We start from the raw sequence: 18,541 nt of genomic DNA, 5'->3' as shown, positions 1-18,541 counted from the left end.
GAGCTATGGAGAATTCTGTAGCTCATTAATCCTTTTAGTAAATATGAGTGAGCTATGAAACATTTGAAAATAGTTTCCCTATTTTTTGACCTACTTTTCCTTGCTACTGTAACAAACTTGGAACATTTTAACCACCATAGAATCATAGAATTAGAGCAGGAAAGGACCTGAGAAAAAGTCTAGTCCTAATATCCCAACCACTCCACCTGTAACCCTGTATAGATGGAAAGTGAAGCCCAAGGGGATCAAGAGACTCCCCTCACTTCACAGAGGGAGTATATTACAGGTAGGATTCAAACTAAAGTTCTCTGATAACAGAGCCAGTGCTCTTTGCACTGTCCTTAGAAACCCAAGATTTCCTAGTGTGTGATGTTTATTCACATTCATTAGGAAGACCATTTTATGCATAGGTAGCATCGCCAGCCTACTATAACATTGGACTTGAAACCTGTCTGAAAGGCATATATGTGTGTGTGTGTGTATGTATGTATGTATGTACACACATATATACACATACATATACATTCATGTATACATACACATGCACACAGATACAAAACCCATACTATATACATGAATGTTTATTGTACCCATATGTGTACATATGTTTACATATTTAGAAACCCACACAAGACATATGCATGTATATTATATGCATGTACGATACATGCACAAGGTATGTAAAGGCAACATGATGTACATATGAACTTGTATATATGCACATGGAATATGATGTGTTCACATTCATGCATGTACACAATTACATAACACATGTGGGCATGCATGCAAGTGAGCATTTATATGTACACACATATAGACATGCAAATATATGCACGTATATATGTGTAGATGCATAAGAATACATACATATGCACATTTGTACTACTAGTAATATGTAGGTGTTTGTGTGAGCATGTGCACTTATGAATGTATATGTGTGTATATGTAAATGTTCATTTACAGCCAGACCCAGGAAAAGTTAGAGATGGTATCTTTGACTCCCTGCCTCTTATTCTGTATTTCTCCTCTTGTGATATAAAATTTAGTCAGAAGAAACCAATTATTTTATGTAGTTATTTGAAATAATTTCCTTCTCAGTGAAAGAAGCTTGAAATTCTAGTATTATTCTGACTTTTCTTTCTCCTTTGTTACCCATATACAATTAGTGAGGAAATCAATTTTTCCTTTGCAAAGCTATCAGTTCTATATTTTCTTTTCCATTCCCAATGAATGCTATTTGAAATCCCCATCACCTCGTCAAGACTATTTTGATAACCTCCTGCCTGTTCCATTTACCCCTATTTTCTCCTAGCAATTTATCTTTATCAATACAACCCAATTTATACATCAATATTTCTGTTGACCCATGTTCTCTTTCATATGGGATCTAAAAATGAAAAAATGTAAAACATATTCCCCTCCAGATCACTTCCTTGTTGTAGCAGAGAGACTTGCACAGCTCAATGAAACTATGAGCTATGCTGTTCATGGTTACCAAGATGGAGAGGTCATAGTGGTGAGTTCTGACAAAAGGAGAAGGAAATAGCAAACCATTCCAGCATCTTGGTCAAGAAAACCCTATAGGCTGTATTAAAATGATAAAAAAAATGACACAGGAAGATGAGCCTCCCAGGTCAGAAGACGTCCAACACATTATTAAGGAATAGCAAAAGACAACTATAAGTAGTTCCAGAAAGAATGAAGCAGCTGGGCCAAAGTCAAAAGGAAGCTCAGTTACAGATGTGTCTGGTGATGAAAGGAAAGTCCAATGCTGTCAAGATCAATAGTGCATAAAATCATGGTCTGTAAGATCCATGAACGAAGGTAAGCTGGATGTGGTCAAATAAGAGATGGAAATAATAAACATAAACATCTTTGGTGTCATTAAACTTGATTGAAAGAGAATGGGAGAACTTAATTCAGGTGATCATTATATATGTTTATTGTTATTCTTCTTTTGTTCTTGAAAACGACAATTGGGTGATATCTTGACTTACAAGCGAACTGGATTTAAATGACTCAGAACTGTGTGAAGTCATCAGCCTTGCTCTCTCCTTCAGAATCATCAGAATCCAGTGGCAAGACATAGGTCAGGATAACTAGCAATGGCGCCTGAACTTGGCCTTTTTAAACTAGTCTTTCCCAGGTCTCAGTTTGTCTGAGGCAATATCAATTCAGTATTTAAAGGCTATATAAGAATTGAGGCAAAAGATGGCCTAGCTTGCCTTCACAAAAGAATCAGTCAGGAAGGGAAAGACCCTCAGAGTTTTTGGCCAGAACAGAAACCATTGCTATTTACACTCACTCTGAACCATCAAAACCCAAATAATGAGCAAGATGAGGCTTGGGCTGGGACCTGTTGTTGACCAATGAGTGACAGCCAGAGTGATTTGGCCTTAAAGATATAGTCAAGTAATTCCATTTGAATCACAATGGGCTTTATCAAAGCCTAGTTTTCCAGATCTCTAATTCAAGAAATGATAATACCAAGCACAAGAATCCCTTAGAAAAAAAAATTGAGTAAACTTTGTAGTTAATAAAAAGGTGAGAAAAGCAGTACGGGAGTATAATCTTAAAAAATGATGGAATGATATCTGCTCAAATTCAAGGCAATATATTCAACTGCATAATAATAAAAGTCTATACTCTAAACCCCTGATGCTGAAAAGGCCAAAGTTGGTCAGTTTTATGAAGACCTATAACTTCTAGAAATAAAATTTTAAAAAGATGTCACATTAGTCATAGGAGGTTTGAATGCTAAAGTAGGAAATCAAAAGATAATTGGAACAAAAGGCAAGTTTGGCCTTGGATTACAAAATTAAGCAAGGCAGAAACTAATAGAATATTTTTCAAGATAACTCACTGGTCATAGCAAACATTATTTTTCAATTCCCCCAAAGGTGACTACACATTAAAATCACCGGGTGGTCAATATAGAAATCAGATTAATTATATACTTTGCAGCCAAAGGTGGAGAAGCTATATACAGTCAGTTAAAACAAGACCTGGAGCTACCTGTGGCTCAGACAATGAGCTTCATATTTTAAAATGCAGACCTAAATTGAAGAAAATAGGGAAGACCATCAGGCTATACAGGTATGACCTAATAACATCCCTTATGAATATGAGGTCATGGTAATAAATATATTTAAAGGATTAGATTGGTAGATAGAGTATGTGAAGAACTTGACAGAGGTTTGCAATATCATGTAGGAGTTAGCAACAACAACAAAATCCCCAAAAAAGAAGAGCAAGAAAGAAAATAGATGTCTGATGAGGTTTTACAAATAGCTAAGTAAAAGAGGAAAGCTAAAAAGAGAAAAGGAAATATGTACTGAATTGTATGCAGAATTCCAGAGAATAGCAAGATGAGATAAGAAGGTTTTCTTAAATGAGCAATGCAAAGAAATAGAAGAAAACAACAGAGTAGGGAAGACAAGAGATAATTTCAAGAAAATTAGAGATATCAAGGAAATCTTTCATGCAAAAATGGGCATGACAGGAACTTAACAGAAGTAGAAAAGATTAAGAAGAGGTGGCAAGAAAATATAGAATTATATAAGAAAAATCTTAATATCACCAATTACCACAATGGTGTGGTTACTGGTTTAGAGCCAGCTATTTTGGAGAATAAAGTCAAATGAGCCTTAGGAAACATTGCTAACATCAAGGCTGGTGAAGGTGATTGAATTCCAGCTAAGCTACTTAAAGTCTTAAAATATGATGTGAAAGTGCTACACTCAATATGCCAACAAATTTGGAAAACTCAATATTGTCCACTGGATAAAAAAGATCAGTTGACACCCCAATCCTAAAGAAGGGCAATGCCAATGAATGTTCAAATTACCAGATAATTGCTCTCATTTCTTATATGAGCAAGGTCATGCTTAAGATTATGCAAGCTAAGCTTCAGCAATATGTGAGAATTACCAGATGTGCAGGCTGTTTTTCAAAGAGGTAGAGGAACCAGGGACCAAATTGCCAACATTTGCTTGATTATGGAGAAAGCAAGGGAGTTCCAGAAAAAACATCTACTGCTTCAGTGACTACACTATAGCCTTTGACTGTGTAGATCACAACAAATTGTAGCAAGTCCTCAAAGAGATGGAAGTATCAGATCATCTTACTTGCCTTTTGAGGAGCCTATATTCAGGTCAAGAAGCAGCAATCAAAACTGAACAAAGAACAACTTGATTAGTTTAAGATTGGAAAAGGAATATGACAAGGCTGTGTATTGTCATGTTATTTATTTAACTTATATACAGAGTATATCATGTGAAATGCCCGGTTTGATGAATGAAAAGGCGGAATTAAGTGTGTTGGGAGAAATATCAACATTTTCAGATATGCAGAAGATATGACTTTGATGACAGAAAGAGAAGAATTAAGAAGTCTCTTGATGAGGGCAAAATAGGAGAGTGTAAAAGCTGGCTTAAATCTTAACATAAAAGAAAACAAAACAAACAAGTGAAATCTTGGCAACTGATTATGTTATTTCCTGGCAAACAGAGGGAAAAGAAATAGAAGCATTATCAGATTTTATATTATTGGGCTTAAGGATCACCGTAGATGGTGATTGCAGCCATGAAATTAAAAGATTCTTTCTCCATGGACGGAAAACTGTAGCAAACTGGACAGTATGCTAAAAAGCAGAGACATCGCCTTGAGAACAAAGATCCATATAGTAAAGCCTATGGTTTTTCCAGTATGGACTGGAGAATTGGACTCTAAGGAAAGCTGAGAGCTGCAGAATTGACTCTTTCAAACTGTGATGCTAGAGAAGACTTTTGAGAGTCTCTTGGACAGCAAGGAGATCAAATTAGCCAATGCTTAAAAAGAATTAATTCAGACCACTCACTGGAAGGGTGAACACTAAAGCTGAAACTGAAATACTTGGCCACATGATGAGAAGACAGAACTCATTGGAAATGATCTGGATGTTGGGAAACACTGAAGGCAAAAGGAGAAGGGGGTGGCAGAGAATGAGATAGATAAATAGTGTCATGGAAGCAATGAATATGAGTTTGGACAGGCCTTGGAGATAGTGGAAGAAAGAAGGTCCAGGCATTCTATGGTCCATAGGGTCAGAAGGAGTTTGACACCACTGAAGAAATGAACAAAACTCATTCCTCATTATCTCTCCCCAATGACGTGATATTTATTTATGACATTCTGCATATTCTCCAGAAATCATGTACTCCTCTTGCTTAAAATTTCAAATGTTGAGGATGAAAGGGCAGAGCAATACATAAAGCTGCTAATTGTGCCCTGTGCCTATTAAATCACATAAGGAAGAAAGTAACCTCAGAGTTAATGTTAGTGATCATTGGTTAGAACCTGACCTAAATGTCATGGAGTAGAAGTATTTTAGACTGTCTTGTTCATTAGTCATTTTGCTTATCTTTCCCAGTTTAAGATAGTTCTTAGGAGACTAAACAGAAGTTAAATAAGAGTTGAGAAGTTCAGTCTTCTATTAGACAATATATTTGTTCAATTCAGAGAGGGTAAGAGGGCAAGGACTAAATAAATAAAATGATTAAACATAATGATATCTAGTTATCCATATTTAATGATGTATCCTGTATTTTCTTGATTTTCCTGTTGCTGGCAACGTATTACATATACATACATACATGGATGCATATGCATGTGTGGTGCATCTACCTGCTTCACATTTTTACAGACTCCATTCAGCCACCAAAGTGATTTTCCTTAAGCCCAGCTCCAACCATGTGATCCTCCTTTTCAAATTCCAGTGGCTCACTGTTGCCTCCAAGAGCAAATAAAAAATCCCCAGCTTAGGAATTTTGATTTTCATAACCCAGTCTATACCATATCTTTCTAGTCTTCTTACATCTTACTCTTTGCCACATACTCTTTGATCCAATGATATTGGCTTCCATGCTCTTCTTTGAAGGGGCACTCCATTTCTCAGCTTCAAACATTTTCTCTGACTGTCCTCTATACCTGGAATACTCTTCCTCCTCATCTTTACCTACTGGCTTCCCTGGCTTCTTTTAAGGCTTAATCTAAATCTCATTTTTTTACAGGAAGCTTTTCCCAACTCCCTTTAATTCCTGTGCCTTCCTCTTTTTGGTTATTTCCAATTAATCTGTATATAGTTAGCATACAGTTCTTTGTTTATTTTCTCCAACATTAGATTGTTAGCTCCTTGAGGGCAGAGACTGTTGTTTACCTCTTTTTGTGGCCCTAGGGCTTTGCACACTGCCTGACACATAGCAAACATTTAATACATGTTTATTGATTGATTGATTTTGTTTTGTTTTGTTTTTGCATTCAAATCCATTCTCTGACTGGTAGCAGTAAGGTGAGAGGAGACTAAGCAGAATAGGGAGAACTCAAACAATACATTCTGCTGTTTGTGGATTGTAGATATCATCTTCAAACGTGAAGGACAGTTCTTTAGTATCACTATTTTGACACACTAGAACCAACCCCTAATCAATCTTAAACTTCTACCATTAGAAAGGAAGAATCTTACAAAATTTCGCTAATCAGGTAAGTGGCACAAATAGTTCTGTCTTATTGAGACATATATACTATGACCTACTTTTCAATTTCCAGATCCTCTTACTTCTGAATCATTTAAGAGAAAATATCAAAGTTATATAACATAATTTTAATTCCATTACACCTCAAAGCTTCATTAAAGGTGGATATAAAGAAATCACTGTATCCGCCAAGGCTATAACTGAAATATTGCAAGAGAACTTTCATTGATTTCAAATAAGAAGTCAGTCTGGAGGTATCAGTGAATGACATGTGGAGCCCCCAAATAGCTCCTGAAAATGCCATCTGCAGAAGGAAAAAACTCTGTGACATTGACAAGGCAAAACATAAAAGCTAAAACATTCAACCTCTAGTTTTTCAAAACTTTTAACTAACTTCTGAGATGAAAAGATTTTTTTAAAGAGAATCTTCCAGAGAGACCTAAGATTTAGTCCAAAGGGCCAGATTTCTAGGTCTTATTTTTACCTTGTCCTCTCCTACCCCTTTATTGTTTTCTCTATCCTTACTCTACACACTTTAAAAAAAATTGGTAGTTTATCTTAAAAATGTTTAACTCTTTGATTTTTTATTTCCTTAAATCTTTTATTGAACTAATTAATGCTTATTGATTGAAAATGAGTGATTGACTGTACATCATTATTGATATGTTTCATTGTACTATTGCCAGTAAATGTAGGCAGATACATGCAAAAAATGGTCTGCCAAATGGGAAAACATTTTTTTTCACTGTGTTATAATTAATATCATACACTTAAACCATGCTGTTGCATGATATGGATTGTGAAAAGTAAACTGTTTAGGATATTACTTAATGATAATTTCCAAATTATCCCCATTTGTTTATATAACAATCTCAATGTAGGTCTCTATGTTATTAGAAGCCAGAAAATTTACATGAGATTTTTTGACAAGTATATATGAATGTAGGTCAATGATATAATGCATATACATACATCAGTTTTTCAAGAATTTTTCATTGTTATTGCATACATGTGAGGATCTCCTAGTATGAAAACCCTTTTGCACCAATACAGATCAGTAATACATCTGAAGCTTAAAGTATTAGTTAACTACCTGAGAAATTGAGAAGTTATATGACATGTATGTTGTTGTTTTCTAGACAATATGTGTCAGAATTTATTTTCATTTGTCTATTTTTTTTGGCTAGGCAATTGGACTTAAGTGACTTGCCCAGGGACACATAGCTAGTAAGCATCAAGTGTCTGAGGCCAGATTTGAATTCAGGTCCTCCTGACTCCAGGGCCAGTGCACCACCTAGCTACCTCATTATGTGTCAGAATTAAAACTTGAATTCAGGTCTTGATGATTCCAAGGTTGGCCCTTGATCTTATTACGGTTCATAAGATCATAGATTTAGAACTAGAAAGGAATTTAGAAGTCACATATTCCAAGTATCTAATTTTACAGATGAAGAAAGTGAGGTCTAGAGACTTGAAAAGTTTTGCTTAAGGTGACCCAAGTAGTAAACAACAGAAGTATGATTTGAACTCAGTCCCTCTGACTCCCAAGTGATGCTCTTTTCACTATATCATACTCTCTCCCCAATATAAAATAGAATATATATATATATCAATCATAGCTTTAACTGAATATATGTATATGTGTGTATATGTATGCATGTATGCATATATGTGTATTATATATGTTTATTATGATCACACACATTTCAATTATCAATTTTTAAATTTTAAATTTAAAAAAATCACATGAAAAATACATGAAGAGAAAAATGGGTAGTGTGGCCATAGGGAAAAGGAAAATAAGTTGAACTAAATCTTCCCATGAAGTGCTACTTTTCATTAGAATTGCGACGTATATTTTCACCTGCAGGGAGTAATATTACCTGAAGTTTTCAAGATGATCAGCCAAACAAGGGGAATTATTATTATCCTCTCACTCTTCTTTGCATCTGCTACCCTGCCTGGTTTCACCTCCAAGGAACATGATGCCCTTCCTAGGATAAGCTCACCACTTCTAAACTTACCATCATGCTTGCTTCCAACTCAAACCTTGATTGACAGCACCTGCCTCAGCCTCCTTTCTGGTTGAAAGGCTAGAAGGTAGAGCATCAGACTCCTCCCAATGCCTTCCTTTAGAGAGGTCAAAAATTGAACTCTCAGTTCATTCCACCTTGCACCTTCTGCCCTGCTTGGTTTCAACTACATGCAACAAAATGTGCCCATGCCAGGTAACTCCTGGTATCCCCCGCTCCCATTCCCCACTTTCCTGCTTCCTTTTATGTGTTGTTTTCCACTTTCCTGGAGGGCAGGAACTTAATTTCTTTCTGTTAGTTGTATTCCCAGCACTTGAGACTGTGCCTGGGCACATTGTAGGTACTTAATAAATGTCTGTTGGATTTCTTGGATTGGATTAGAATCAAGCTATATTGAAACAGTTCCTTCAACCCTTTCCTCCTGGGCAGTCAGGGGACCCAATGGGTACAGCACTGATATCGAAGTTAAAAAATACCAAAGTTCATTTCCTGCCTCAGACTCTTACTAGATTTGTAGCCCTGGAAAGTCATGTAACCTCTCTTAACCTCAGTTTCCTCATCTGTAAGATGGGGACAATGATAGAACTTACCTCACGCTTACCTGTTTTGAGGATCAATTGAAATAATATGTAAAGTTCTTAGTAAACTTTAAAGTGCTATATATATGATAGTTATCATTATAATTATCTAGAATTCTATGAAGAAAACTAGTGAAATCATGCCATATATACTTGAGGAACACCAAAGACTCTGTTAGGGACAAAAAAGACCCAATTAGGTCCTCAGAGACCTCAGTTGTTGCCTGGGTTTGGCCTAAGAAGCAGTAACTTGTAAAGAGGGTATGTATATATATGTGAATATATATATATATATATGTATATATATATGTAATATATATACACATATACACACATACACGTGTATGTATACATACATGTATACACACAAATACAAACGCATACTTATACCTAAACATACACATATGTGTATATATATATGTATATATATATATGTATATGTGTGTATATATATATATATATATGTATATATACACACACTCAACAAAAATAATGGAATGAATGGGAAATGAAGTCCTTGGGGAAAAAAAAAGCTTTTTATTGTGTCATGGAAAGAATATTGAATCCAATATCAAAGCACTTCCATTTGGTGCTACTTACTAGCTTTGTGCCTTTGGAAAAGTTTCTTTCCCCTTTAGGGTACAAGTTCCTTTATCTATAAATAAGCAGAGTCAACCAGATATCTCTTGACTTTTAACATCTCTTCCAGATATCAAATTATGTGATTCTATTATTTAGAAATTGCTGAAAGAGAATAGACAATCATCATCTCCTAATTGTCCTATATTAGAAATCCTATATTAGAATATGTATTGTGTTGGCTGATATGAACATGAGATTTACTGGTTCAGGGCTGTGGGAAAGGTCAGAGATGGTTCTAGCCTGAGGATATAGATAAAAAATGATAACTTTTATTTTTGAATCATGTTGGCATTACCTATATTAGATACAATCTACTACTCAGCTATAGTGTTCCCTACAGGAAAGGATTTGAGGAAAGGTGCTTGGCTATTGTGGTTGCTAGTGATTCCTAATTTATTCAGAAGATTTTGCTAGTTTTTGTCTAAAATGCCCCTTTCTCTGTCAGTTGATATTGGCCTTGATGATAGGTTTACTTTATAATTCCAAGGTTACCTTTGATTTTCATTGCTGCAGTCTACATTTTTTTTTCCAGAAGAAAAGAGAGAAAAGGTTTATTCTTTCAGGATCACAAATGTCTTGTACATTTTTTAAACAATTATTTCAAAGAAAATTGTCTGTTCAGGTCGGCATTTGGTGTTTTGTTTTAGAAAGACAGCTCATCCTTCATATTACTCCTGAGATTGCTTGAGTACTTATTTTCATAATTGCGTCCTGAATTTTAAACAGCCTTCACAATTTTCAAAGTTCCTTAGTTTTTAGATCCTTAGGAAGATAATGGCACCCTCATATGTGGCAGCATTTCAACATATAATTTGTCTACAATGCTATTACTATAAAAATATACTCAGAGATAAATAAATTGCTTTAAAATTCTCAGAATCTACTCAGTATTAAAGGACATATAGTCTTTTCTTTAAAAAGAAGCTACTAGCATTGTATGACCCTGGCAAAGTGACAGTTAAAGGGCCTCTTGTCCCTTTGTCTGCAAGCTAAGGTGTTTGAATTAGAGGATTTCTAACATCTAACCCAAGATTTATCAGAATTATGTCCAGTAGCATTCAACAGTACTCACTGTTCTCCATTTGACAGGAATACTTTCACAGACAAGAAACATCTTTTATTTGCAATTCCTAAGAGCAGGAAAAAATACCCATAAAATTTAATTTGAGTTGGGAGAAAGTTGGGTCACAGAAAAACTTTACATTGAAAATTTCTTCCCATTGATGGGAGGAGGGGAGAGGTTCTGTGATTGAACATGTGGACGCTGATCTTCCTATAGCTCACCACGCCCCTCCCCCTTTTTTGTGCTGTGGTGAAAAAGGCCAGACAGCTCTCAGATTTGGCATCAGAAGACCTGATTCAGTTTTGCTATTAGCTCTGTTAACTTAAGCTAATTATTTTATTTCTGAGGGTCGATGATTTCTCATCTGCAAAATAATAAAAATAATTAACATTCATATAGCACCTTCTATGTACCAGGCACTACTCTAAGTGCTTCAGACATATCTACTCATTTGATTTTCACAATAATTCTACAAGGTAGGGGCTATTATAATTTTACAGATGAGGAAGCTGAAGCAAACAGAGTGACTTGTCTAGGGTAACACAGCTAAGAAGTGCCTGAGGCAAGACTTCAAGTCAGGTCTTCCTGACTCCTTACCCAGTGAACTGCACCACAAACGAAGGGAATTAATTGGATCGTCTCTAAGGTACAATTGAACTCTCATATTCTGTAATTCTCTATAAGGAGGAAGAAAATATTGTTAGAACTGTGGAAGAAATGGAGAAATGGAGGAAACCAATTTTAAAAGCAATTTATATGGGAGCCTATTAGGAGAAATTGATTCCTCCTGTGACTTTCAAAGAAGAGATGTTCAGTTAGGAAATTAATGCTTTACACCCAGTTAGCTCAAGGTTCTGAGTGCCAATTCAGGAACACTCTGTTCCCTGAAGGATTCAACTGTCCTCCATTAAAGTAGGTTAAGTCATGGCAGTTAATTTTTAATTGCCCCTATTAGCATTACGGTTGTAGAAATGAGATTGTGACTTTGCTATTTCTTTTGTCACTGGACTAAGAATAGAATAACATCCCTGAGACTGGGATGATTTGGCTTTTGAGGTTTTTTCCTAAAGTTCTAGAACTATAAGCTGGTGGCTTATGAGCTGGAATGGCCATGGAAGAGAAAGGTATAAGTGCTAATATTCTTCAGACAGGTCTACCTCTCATTCAAAAATGACAAAATAAAATATCTTGAAATGGGTGCCTTTGCTCCTTTGCTAACAGGATATTTCAGGTCTGCTTGTCCATTAAAACATATTCCAAAGGATTATCTAAGGAAAAGATTTAAAGTGAATTTGAAATGTGCTATTGCTTGGATATTATGTAATATAAAGCTCATATTCTTCTCTGAAGGCTCTGTAGCAGTCTCTCGAACAAACTTTGAAAGGTAATTGCAACCAAATAAACTTTTTTCCCCCAGAGGTATCATTATCCCTCTCAAGAATATTCATTTAGCACCTAATTGCACATGGCACTGTGCTGGTCATTAAACAAAGAAAAAATATATCAACGTGTCAAACCAGTATTATGTTAAGCACACAGTAGGTGTTCAATAAGCACTTGCTAGTTGATTGGTTGATTGATTGGTTCAGTCCATGTCTTACAGGAGAATTAAATTGTCACAGTAGAAAGAAGCTGATTTCCTTTGTGACTTTCACTCTAACTAGCTGCCTCAATTTTATTTAATCACTTACCTGTCTAGGCCTTGTTTTCCTTGTCTATAAAATAAGGTGGTTGTTTTTCTTTCTCTCTTTCTCTCTCTCTTTCTTAGTATCAGCAAATACTCCTCAATACATAGGCTTAGAAATTTGTCCAGCACTGACAGAAAAAATAACTAAGGTCACATGACTAGTGAGCGTCAGAGGTGGGATTCGAATCCAGGTCTTCCTGATATCAAGAGCACTAAAGTCATCTGCCTCTCAATCCATGAATTTATGAATTACAATCTAAGATTGTAACACTGATGTTGACAGACACATGACATATAAATAGAAAAATAGAAACAATGAATAAATATTTGATTTTATGGTGATTTATATCAAATGCCTGTCAAAGGGAAATCTATTCCTAATAACTGCATAACTCCCATCGAACTTGAATGGGCCTTTGCCCATAGGCAGATCATGTCCAAATTGGGAATGGTGGAAGAATGCATGGAACTTGTCCCTGATTAATCTTGGAAGGTTTCATAGGGGAGGCAGATTTTCAAGTGAAAGCCTATTGACTGAGGGAAGAATATTCTAAGGATATAGAATAGTATGAGAGAAGACTCAAAGAGGAAAACAGACCAACTGGGCAAAGAAGACTTGGGGTAGACGAGTATGAGGTAATATAGAAGGACAATATGAGATGCAGTGGTGAGGAAATAAGGGAGGAGAAATAGTGTCAGAAAGAGTAAAAGGCTAGAATCAAAGGATATTAAAGCTGAAAGGGACCAACAGACCAACTGGGCAAAGAAGACTTGGGGTAGACGAGTACGAGGTAATATAGAAGGACAATATGAGATGCAGTGGTGAGGAAATAAGGGAGGAGAAATAGTGTCAGAAAGAGTAAAAGGCTAGAATCAAAGAATATTAAAGCTGAAAGGGACCTACTAGAGATAACTAAGGATACCCTCTTCTTTCCCACCCACCCACACTCAGTTGTATGGATTAGGAAATTGAAAACCAGCTAAGATGAATTGCCTTGTTGTAGAACAAACAATTAACATCATTAGGACTGGGAGCTATGGCTTTTGACTCCCATACCAATCTGATTTCCATTCTGTCTCATGATGAATCCCAGGGCATTAAAGTGAAATTAGATAGGAAAGGCCTTTCAGGAACAAGGTAGCCATATTAGATAAGACCCAAGATCCAATTCAGTTTTATATTTTATGAAAATTACATTGGGAAAACATTAACAAGAACAAAAAACAATACAGAGATAGTAACTGTAATCCTCATAATCTATATTATTTGATTAATTTAATATTGTTTGAATGACAAAATTGACCCCTCTCCCAGACAAGAATTATCTTTACTAGTAAGGATGGGAGGAGGATGAGGAAGAAGAGGAGAAAGGAGAAGCAAAAAAAGAGAAGGAGAAGGAAGCTTCCTTTTCCCATTCTGTGTTGGTATCTGGGGCAAAGTCATAGTAATCTCATGAACATTCAGGCAATGGCACCAGAGAGGATGACAGTGAAAGGAAAAGGAAGGAAAATCTGAAAAAAAGTACAAATTTCACATACTTTGTAAATTTTTAGCATCAGCCTTCTTTTTTTCCTTTTCTTTTTCTTTTTAACTTCCTCCTTCCTATATTATACATCTCAGCTCTTGGTGTCTCCCATCCTGAACAACAACAAAATAACCTTGTATTTTGTGTACATGTGTATGCCTGTATATATCTACATGTATGTATATATGTATGTATGTATGCATTTATACTTATTTATCTACATGGTGCCTACCCAAATTGGCATTCATAAGCCTAAACGAAGGAAGAGACTGTATTATTTTGGTCTTGTATCCCCAGTGCCTAGTACAATGCCTGGCATATGGTTAATGCTTAAGTAATGTTTACTGATTGAATAGTGATTCTATTAACAACTTTCCCCACCCTTACCCACTACAAAACAAATAGCTCAAAAATAAAAGACATTGAGAGAGAAGGGAACACCCACCTTTTAAAACAGCATAGTCCAAAGACACCAGCAAGGAGATGGCACCTTCTTGTATTTAAGAGCAGCAGTTTTATTGTAAAAGTCCACAGGTCTGTGCAATTCCTTTCGGAAAAGGATTTCAAATACATTTGACAAAGATAGATGATATTCAGAATTAGTTTATCTTTCTGTGCATGTAAATTTCCAAACCTATACAAACATTGGAAAACAAGCTTTTTTTGTGCCTTCTTCTGTCATAAAACAATTGTGTCATGACAACTAGCACACATCTCTCACACATCTCTAAATTTGCCAACAACTCTCCTAAAGTAAGCATTTTACTACTTTGACAATTAGAGAAAAAATATTGAAAGAGAATTGATTGCATTTACATAGGCATAGGGTTGCATAATTGAGCATATCAGATATGATCAAAGGTTGGAAAACCTGTGGTTGAATGAGTTTCAAGATTCATCCAGATGGAATAGATGGTTTGAAATACAAACTACATATAGCTTGTCTATTAGCAAAGACACTTTATTTCCCTCTGATAATTTGGGGTCGTCTCTAAATTGTATACTAGTGATGGTCATATTCTGTCTTACAGGAACTATACCACAGAAGAGAAACGTGTTAAAGCAGTATTGCTGTACAGAAACAAAGCTATGAGGTGGAACAAACTGTTTAGATGGCACAATATCATGTTCAAAGTTATTAGTTTGATTAGCTTACTAAGAGTATAGTCTAACAAAGTCAAGGTCATTGTTTTGATCCCTATGTGGGCCATTCTTTCAATTCATACTTATTGAATGCTTGCTGTGTATAAGCCATTCTGTTCTTAGATACAGATAATTCCTTTAACCTCAATCATGTATGAATTTTGGAAATCTGTGCCAGTGATTCATATGAGAGGGTGTGGTTGAAATGGCTCCAACCCATTCCCAGAAATGGAAAAATAAAAGCAAAGAGAATGCCCAAGTGATTGCATATTCATAACATCATTTCTACATACAAAAAGGAAAAAAGAAAAGAAAAGAAAAAGAAAATCCCATTGTTTAGATGAAAAACAAAAATTAGCTTTGCCCAAAAAAGAAATACAAATTTCAGATGAGAATGATTGAAAACTGAAATTCCTTCTGACCCTTCTGGTTATTTCCAAGAGATCATGTATCACTCCACAAATACCCCATGTGAGATGACTAATCATCATTTGAGCTTGGAATGGAAGGAGTCACCAGCAGCTTATGTATTAATAGCCTGAAGCAGATCTTGTGATGGAGAATAATTTCTATTGCAATCTAATGGACTAGAAAGCAAGAAAAGAATAGCATCAAGCACATACAGTCACTTAATAAACTAGATAAGAAATTGGCAATCCTTTTTGATTCGTAGACTATTTAGAAGAGGCGAATGTAGACTGTTTTGTTTATATATGTATATATATATATTAAGGTATCTTAAACTGTCATACAAAAAATGCTGTTTTAATCATGATGCATGAGAGGGCAGCTAAGTTCTCCTCCCCAATCCCAAACCCAGACCTGATTCCTTATGATTCTATTCACATTTGTCATTTACAGCCCAGAGCCACAAAATAAAAGACAATACTTTATGGTATCTTTGCTTCATTTATTTTGGCCCTAAAATGATGCATGCACTACTTTAAGCATTATCAGGTACTTTAATATTTACAACATTTTACATGTGCTCTTAAAAGGATAGTATTTTGTTCTTCTATTATTAGCTTGGGGGTATGGGAGGATAACTTGCCTAGGCTAGTAACACTTATTTGAGTTGAGAGATGATGTTTCTCAAAATGAAAAGATACTAAAGGGTAAAGATTGACCATGTTTCTCTACCCCAAGCAAACACATTGCACATTTCTTGTAATTTTTTTGCATGTATATATTTGTACAATGGAAGGAAAAAGGTATCTCACTACTTCAATTTCATACCCCCTCCATTTCTGTTACAGCTGCCATTGCTACATGTCGATCTACTTTTGTTTTCAACATTCTTATTTTCCATTTACATAACAGTTTTCATATGTTCAATCAGTAATATCCAAATCACATTAACCAAAGGAAAGTTGGGGACAAATGACATGGCATGATTAGGATATTCTGTATTATGGCACAAATGAATTGAGACCAATATTAAGCATATGAGATATAGTAAGTAGACATTTAAAGGAACCTTTAAACCATCTCCCCATGGGAAGCATTGGGTAAGACTCTTATTGTAGCTCCACTCTTGTTTAAAGGTAAAGATAGGAAACCCAGTAGACCAGGTTGAATAAGCAGAAGGCAGTGGGAAAGAAGATGCGGGCATAAGAGTCCATTTTCGCAATACGGATATGTATTCTTCCATGACGCCATGCTCCCGTTCGGCAATCTTCAAAGCAGCAGAAAAAACTGGCACAGTCCTTACCATCAAGACACTCATAACCATACTCTTCATCTCTCTCCTGAAGGTGCGTGGCATTGTTCATTTGAATTGTGGCTGACCTTGGTCGAATATCAATTGTTGGTGCCTGAGAGGATAATACAAAGGGAAGGGAATGAAAGAGTTGGTCAGAATCCTCAGAGCCAGACATTTTTTGTCTACAGCATGGTCAATGGGAATGATGATTCAGCAAATGGGGACTCAGGAAATTGCTATGACATCGTGATCTACAATGATAAAATTTAAATTATGAAGAGAGCACATTTGCATATTTCAAATTTCGAGCTAAGCAATGCAGCTGAAAATAATATTATCAAGCTAATAGCTATAGCAAGGAAATTGAACAACAAATGAACTCAAAGATCTAAAGGGTTAGACCAAACAACTACATGAGACTTTATTCCACTAACTATTGGAGGTGATGTTGGAGACATGAAGGAATCAAATGGAATGGTGAATTACTTTTTTAAATGAATACTTTCTTTGAAACCAAGGCATCTTTCATGCTTATATGTATGCAAATAGCCTGTTAAAATGAACAAAGATGGTGCTAATGGCAAATTCTGTTTGAGCTATGTAGGAATATAAAATATTCTTGGTCTATAACTCCATGGTATGGCTAATGCATTAGAGAGATGAAATTTCACATTAAATGGCCGCTATTAAGGAGTATGAAAATGTTAGCCAAGTTCACTGACATGAATGAGCATTTTCAATGAATTTTACCATCTAGAATGGCAAAATATTGCAAGTGTTTGGTGACCAGAAATTAGCATTCCCTTCTATTCAGTGTAACTGAATCCTTGCCCTTCTTCTAATGGAAAATGAATTAGAGGACAAAGGAGTTTCTTCAGCATTACCAATTCAGTTTTTAAAGACTTAGGAAAAATCAACTATGTCGACATTTAGGAATTAGCTTCCAAAATTCCAATAAAATTAATAATTATCATCATTTGCTATCTTGAATGATTGCAGTGTATTTAGAGCCAGCTACAACACTTTCTTGGTTAAGTTTGTTCAACTATAAAACACTTTAAGTTCCAGGACTTTTCCCAAAGGACTCTAATATGTATTTACGTGCATGAAAAAAAAATTAAAACATATTTTATTAGAGGGGGAGAGAGACTATGTCTTGAGACATAATTTTCAAAGATTTAAAGTGTCTATTTGAGTTCCAAAGACCATAGTATAGCATGGGTGGAATGGAGGTTTCTAAGAAAAAAGGCCAGATCGTGGTTTAGACTACTTAAGAAAGTGCCACTTTGTTCAAGGTGCTGGCTGCTCTTGAATTACAAATGAATTCAAAACATCTGTGACTTGGTGTAGGAGCTGCTGAATCAACTCTACAAATTTATTTCTAAATCTGTAGAACTTTCTACTTCTTAGATGTATTACCTGGAGTAGAATGCTTAAATGTCTACTTTAAAAAAAAATCTCATTTAAGCGTTAATAGTTAAATTCAGCAGTGGCATGCAGTGAATTTCCATTCCAAAAACATTATACCTTGAAGGAAAACATCCGAAGAAGCTTTGATTTTGTAGACAGAAAAGAGAATAACATTTTTTTTTACAAAGAAAAGAAAACAAAGAAGAGGAAGAGACAAAATAAGAAAAATTAAAAATACATTCCCA

The 18,541-nt window shown here is 35.5% G+C and overlaps 1 protein-coding gene across 1 annotated transcript in view; it reads right to left on the bottom strand.

The window, feature by feature from the left end:
• Positions 1-14,535: 14,535 nt before the first annotated feature.
• Positions 14,536-18,541, bottom strand: part of GABRG2 (gamma-aminobutyric acid type A receptor subunit gamma2) — a 142,959-nt gene continuing 138,953 nt past the window's right edge. The window contains exon 9 of the mRNA XM_036752193.1: positions 14,536-16,998. Within this exon, the coding sequence (XP_036608088.1) occupies positions 16,723-16,998 (276 nt within the window). The 3' untranslated portion in view covers positions 14,536-16,722. The remainder of the gene's footprint in view (positions 16,999-18,541) is intronic.

The sequence above is a fragment of the Trichosurus vulpecula genome, chromosome 3 (genome assembly GCF_011100635.1).
Source record: "Trichosurus vulpecula isolate mTriVul1 chromosome 3, mTriVul1.pri, whole genome shotgun sequence".
Taxonomy (NCBI): Eukaryota; Metazoa; Chordata; class Mammalia; order Diprotodontia; family Phalangeridae; genus Trichosurus; species Trichosurus vulpecula.
This window is presented reverse-complemented; position numbering and strand designations above follow the sequence as displayed.